At 29.6% G+C, this 5597-nt stretch overlaps 1 protein-coding gene across 1 annotated transcript; it reads left to right on the top strand.

Annotated features, from left to right (window-relative positions):
• The first annotated feature begins 3479 nt into the window (after positions 1 to 3479).
• On the top strand, positions 3480 to 4691 carry LOC101209646 (GATA transcription factor 16). The gene is made up of 3 exons (XM_004150033.3): positions 3480 to 3943; positions 4043 to 4165; positions 4275 to 4691. The coding sequence occupies exons 1-3, from the start codon at positions 3923 to 3925 to the stop codon at positions 4548 to 4550; spliced, it is 420 nt and encodes a 139-aa protein (XP_004150081.1). The 5' UTR covers positions 3480 to 3922; the 3' UTR covers positions 4551 to 4691.
• Positions 4692 to 5597: the final 906 nt, after the last annotated feature.

Genomic DNA, 5597 nt, shown 5'->3' with positions numbered 1-5597 from the left:
CATGATGTCATGCAAGTATTTAGCTGGCCTTGTTTATTCGGTTTGTGATTTTTTAAATTTCCTACGGTGGTGTTTGGATGGATTGTATGGGTGGTGGGGCCTTGCTTGTACTTTCTGTACTTTGTTAGCCTTTTTTTCTTCTTCTTTTTTTAAAAAATGTATTTCGTTTATCGTTTTATTTTTTAGTTTAATAACATGTGGGGGATCGGGATTTGAATTTTGTCACTTAACTTTATCTTCTAATTGAACCTATGTTTTCAAAATATTGACAATAGTAGTAACAAATACTAATAATTATGGTATTTGTAATTCATCTTTTAACTATTAATTATATCAATGACCAAAAAGAACTAACATCCTTAATTCATATTAATTGTATTGAAGAAGACTTTGGAATATTTTTTCAGGGGTTCAATTTTAAAAAATAAGTAATTTTGGAAAGATATACTGCGTTTAGTGTTTTGTAAACACCAAGTATATTTTAAATTATTTTTATCAAAAAAGTTTTTTTTAAATATTAAAATATTTTTTAGAATTAAATTGAAACTAACAGATTTTACTGTTTTAAATAGAATATAGTCTAATATTGGATTCTAATTTTCAATTCATCTTGACATGTTTTCTGTTTAGTAGAGAAATTTTATAAACATTTTCGAAAACGATAGAACACCTATTTTCTAAATCCCAAAACGAAAATATTTCTTTTTTTCAACTTCTTTTGTGCTGTATGTAGATATATATATATTAAAAAAAAAAAAAAGAGATCCAGAGAAACACCTTAATTTCCATATTTCACAAATGTCCAAATCGTTGAATTTTATGATAATTTTAAAGAAAAATTTAAACAATATTTTTATTAATTATCAACAAATCAAATCTATTATATCAATCATAACTTTTTAAAATTATTAATTTATATATATTTGTATATTAAGGTAATATCTATCCTTGTTTAAAAGTATAAATTATATAACTTATATGGTAATAATATTTTTAATTATCCTATATAATTAGTTTCAATTTAACGTCAAACCAAAAGTTTTTTTTCAAGCCATCATCCATTCCAGTCGGATTTCTTTTTCGATCCGTGTAGAAATTGGTCTTTATATTTTTTGTTCAATTATGTGAACTTATTCTTTCGTTTTCTAGCATATATTTTTTTTCTTAAAAAAATTTGTTATTTCTTTTTCCATTTTGTAGCATATATTCTGATAATGTTCTTTTTATTTTTTTTAATTTTATATTCTAAATTTCTTATTGGATTGACGCCTTTTATCTAAAAATGTTTGGTATACATGTGTATACATAAAATAAAAGGTCACTAGAAATGCCCCCTGGTGTTCAGTCCCTTTTAATTTCAAAGAATGGCCCAGTGGACTCTGAGCTATGTTTTAGGAACCTAATATAGCCGAAATTAGGCCCTAAGTTTATTTGTACAAAAAAGATTTCGTGGGCCAACGCAAATGTAAGATGCTGGCCCATAACCTGAAACTATTGGGCCATCGGCTATTTGTAAACCTTGTGGGCCTACTTTAGTGGATCATTTACCCTACAAATGCTAACGTGATTTTTTACCACCTCGATTTACTATCTTGTGGATAAAAAACAAAAAAAAGATAAATTAAGTTTGTGAAAATACCACAATAATCAAAAGGCTATGATTTCATATTATGGTTATTTATGGTAACAAATGTATACTAGTTTATGGAACAATATCAATTATTTCTATTTTAGAATTACCTACTTCAAGGATTTGAAGACCAAATATTCCCAAACCTTATTAGCTAAAGTCCACCCAACGATGAACAACACGATTTGTGAATTTAGGTTTGAAATTATAATTCTTTTTGTTGAAGGCAAAAAAATAAATACTTATTTGATTAAGTATGTAGACTGATTGGAAAGATATAAATTTATTTTGCTAAGAACTAGTGTTAATTATATGTTTTAGGCATAAAATCATAAGTTAATTTTTTAAGTATGTAGGTAGATATACAAGGACGGTCACAAAGCCATAATGCTCAAATATGAATCCTATATATGGACGATTGTAGAGTTGAAGGAGGCAGATTCTATCACAATAAAGATTATGTCTAAGTGTGATAGTTTTGTGCATTATCAGGTCACTCGTGTAATAAATACATGCAGTCCACGATGGTTAGTGACAACTTTGATTAATGATATGGTGAGTTAAATAGCAAATAACCATGAAACCTATTTCTATATAATTAATAGCGTTATTGATATTTGAGATATGTGAAAATACATTAGAAACTATATAGTATTTAGGTCTCTAAGCAATAACTGACTTGATCGTTGAAGTGTCGATGTCTAAGCACTATACTGGTGCAAGTTTTTCTTCTATTATGTAAGGACATCAACAGATGACAAGTGAAATTTGGCAGCAAGTGGCACGAAAGAATTTCAAGTGTAGAAACATCTACATTCATTTATGAAACTCGGTTCAAACAACAAAACTCGAATATTAACATGATCGTGTATGATTGAAGAGATGACTGTAATAATCGAAAGAATCAATCCATGAGTTGCAACCCTCCTATGATATTCCAAAATTCACACCGCCTTTTGGGCATCCTTAGCTGCCATGGATGGTTTCATTAGACCACACTCCCAAACAATGAAAACAAAAACTAACTCCAAATTGATCCTCAACAGACCCTTTCGAAAACAAAATGTAAAAAGCTACTTTATTATTATTTTTTTCTTCATCATTTTGTGTATTTTTTATTGGTATTTTTTTTGCGATAGTTTGTAAGTAGTTTCATTATTTTGCCATCAACGATAGTTTTCTTATTAAATATATATATACACACGAAGTAATTTTCTAACAAGATAGTTAAAAGAAGTTTTTTGAAAAATAGAAAAATTAAGAAACTGTCCACTCTGAAAAAACATTAAAATTAATTTAAAATAATATAAATATTTTATCAATTTTTTTAATTATATTAGAGATTTATTGAAAAAGAAAGTACAAAATATTAAAAATATTTATCAATATAACAAAACATCCCTTCAACCAACTCTTAACAACGTCTACTAGTTAGAAACCATAGTGCTATTGTAAATCTATTATTAACAAATAATGATATTTAGCAATATTTAAAAACAACCCAAAAAAAAATATACTCAGGACGTTAATTTAAAAACAAAGGGAGTAAAATTCAATAAACCCCCAACTATAGGGATAGGGATGGAGTTTAACATATTTTTTTATTTTTTTTTTCGAAAAATGAAAAATAAAGAATAGAAGGATTTGAAATTGAAATATAGCGCGTTTTATCTTTAATATTTAATAATCAAATTTGGGAGGGGTTCTTTTTTTTTTTCTTCTTCTTCCAGCGTTATATTTTGGCGGGTACGCTGAGAAAGTCGAGAGAGGGGTATTTTCGTCATTTCATAAACACAGATCGATGACTAGGGTTTCGTTATCCGGTTGTATATTAAGTCGGTTTTTTCTGCCCTAAAGTGGCTGCTAAACCGTGTCGGTTCAATCCTTCTTCTTCATTATCATCATCTTCATCTTCTTCTTCTCTCTTTCTTCGTGCCACTGATCGCTCTCACTCTGTTCTTTTCATATCTCTTTCTCTCTCTGCATGTCGGTTTCTTCTCAGATTTCTATTATCTCCTTTTTCACTGTTTTTGTAGTTCCAGTTCTTCGCATTTTTCGTTTTAGTATTGATTGTTTGAGTGGTTTTGTTCGTCTGATCTTCTGTTCAAACTTCCGTTTACGTCCTTCGAATTCGAGTTTGAGTTTGAGCTCTTCTTCTAGTGCATTTCTCCTTCAGTTTCCTTTGATTTTATGACTCCAATTCGTCTCCACCGCTTTCAATCGTCAACATCCTCTTTCCGCTTCCATCTTCGGTGCTGGTTCGTCTCAGATCTTTGAGATTTCTACTGAAAAATGATGGATCCGATCGAGGAAGTGAGTGATCGCGATTCGCGAGTCTTTATTTGAGTTGATTTCTGTACTGATTTTGAAATTATTTTAGTATTGATTCGATTGTACTGTGCTGGAATATAGGGATCGGAGTTCAAGGATGCTGGAAAGACATCGCCGATGGAGAGTGAGCAGAATAAAAAGACCTGCGCCGATTGTGGAACGACGAAGACTCCTCTCTGGCGTGGAGGTCCGGCTGGCCCTAAGGTGATTTATTCTTCATCCCCATGTCTAACCTCGATCAAATCTTCTGTTTGATTTTCCATTTCTATGGCTCGATTTTAACGATCAGAACTTGGTTTTTTTTTGTGCTCAGTCTCTTTGCAATGCGTGTGGGATCAGAAGTAGGAAGAAGAGAAGATCGCTACTAGGTTTAAACAGAGGAGGGGAAGTAGAGAGGAAAAACAAGGGTAGTAGTAACAACAGAAACAACAATGGCGGTGGAAATCAAGGAAAAATTGGTGGAGAAAGCTTGAAATGGAGATCGATGGCGTTTGGTAGAAAAGAATTAATGCAAAGGAGACAGTTGGGAGAGGAAGAGCAAGCTGCTGTTTTGTTAATGGCTCTTTCTTATGGATCTGTATATGCTTGAAATGCTAATATAATTAATGGAATAGTTCCATTTTTTCTTTTTTTGGAGCCTTTATGATTTCTTCAGAGTATTTAACCTTTTAACTGTAATGTAGCATTTGAGCATTTCCTTTCTTCAATGGATTGATTCTCTTTTATTTTGTGTTTTGTGTGTGTTTTTTTTCTTCTTTTTTGGATGTTTAAAATTCGTTTTTGGTTTAGCTTTTCTCTTTCACATTTGCAATAATTTAATTTTCCAACTTAATTAATCAATCAAGTAGTCATTTGTAACAAATTAAAGACAAAGTTAGGCTTTGAAGATATTTAAATTCTTTTTTTTTTAGGCTTAGTTATATAGATAGACATTTAGATGAGTTTTTAAGTGAAGTGCTATAAACTTACATTATATTCATATAGTTAATGACTGTTTTTATTGTTAAAACAAGCTAGGTCATTGGTAAATATCAAAATAAACGTTTTTCAGTTCATAAAATTTATGGATGGAAAGATGCAACATGATTTAAACTACTACAAACTTTTAGACATGATTTTGAAATATATATATATATAGATAGATAGATATATATATATATGATTAAGCATCATATTTGTTTATTATTTATAAATTAAAGTGCTAATCCTTTTTTAAAAAAGAATAAAATAAAGAATACTAGCCTTTAGTAGGGAATAAATTGTTATTTAAAGTACGAGAAGAAGATCTAAATAATTGAAGCAAAATTAAATTTGAAGATTAAATAGTTAGTTGTAAAAGATGTAGAGATTTGAAAGAAGTGTGTGGTTTGAATATTAAATTTATTAAAGAACCAGAAATGGGAATAATAATATAGGTGTTTTATTGAACAACTGTTGACCAACAGTTCAAATTCAGAAAGAGAGAAAGAAAATAGTCAAAGTTGTGAGAACATACGTAATTCAGGACATTCCCTTCTGTCTCAACACTATCAACTTTGTTTTGAATTTTTTTTCCTAAAGGGAATGTTTCTATTTCATAATTGACTTCAAATTATTCATAATTTGATTCAATTTCTCTCTTATCTTTCTTCTTCCT

Source organism: Cucumis sativus, chromosome 6 (genome assembly GCF_000004075.3).
Source record: "Cucumis sativus cultivar 9930 chromosome 6, Cucumber_9930_V3, whole genome shotgun sequence".
Taxonomy (NCBI): domain Eukaryota; kingdom Viridiplantae; phylum Streptophyta; class Magnoliopsida; order Cucurbitales; family Cucurbitaceae; genus Cucumis; species Cucumis sativus.
The sequence above is the reverse complement of the archived record's forward strand: the minus strand, read 5'-3'. Positions and strand labels throughout refer to the sequence as shown.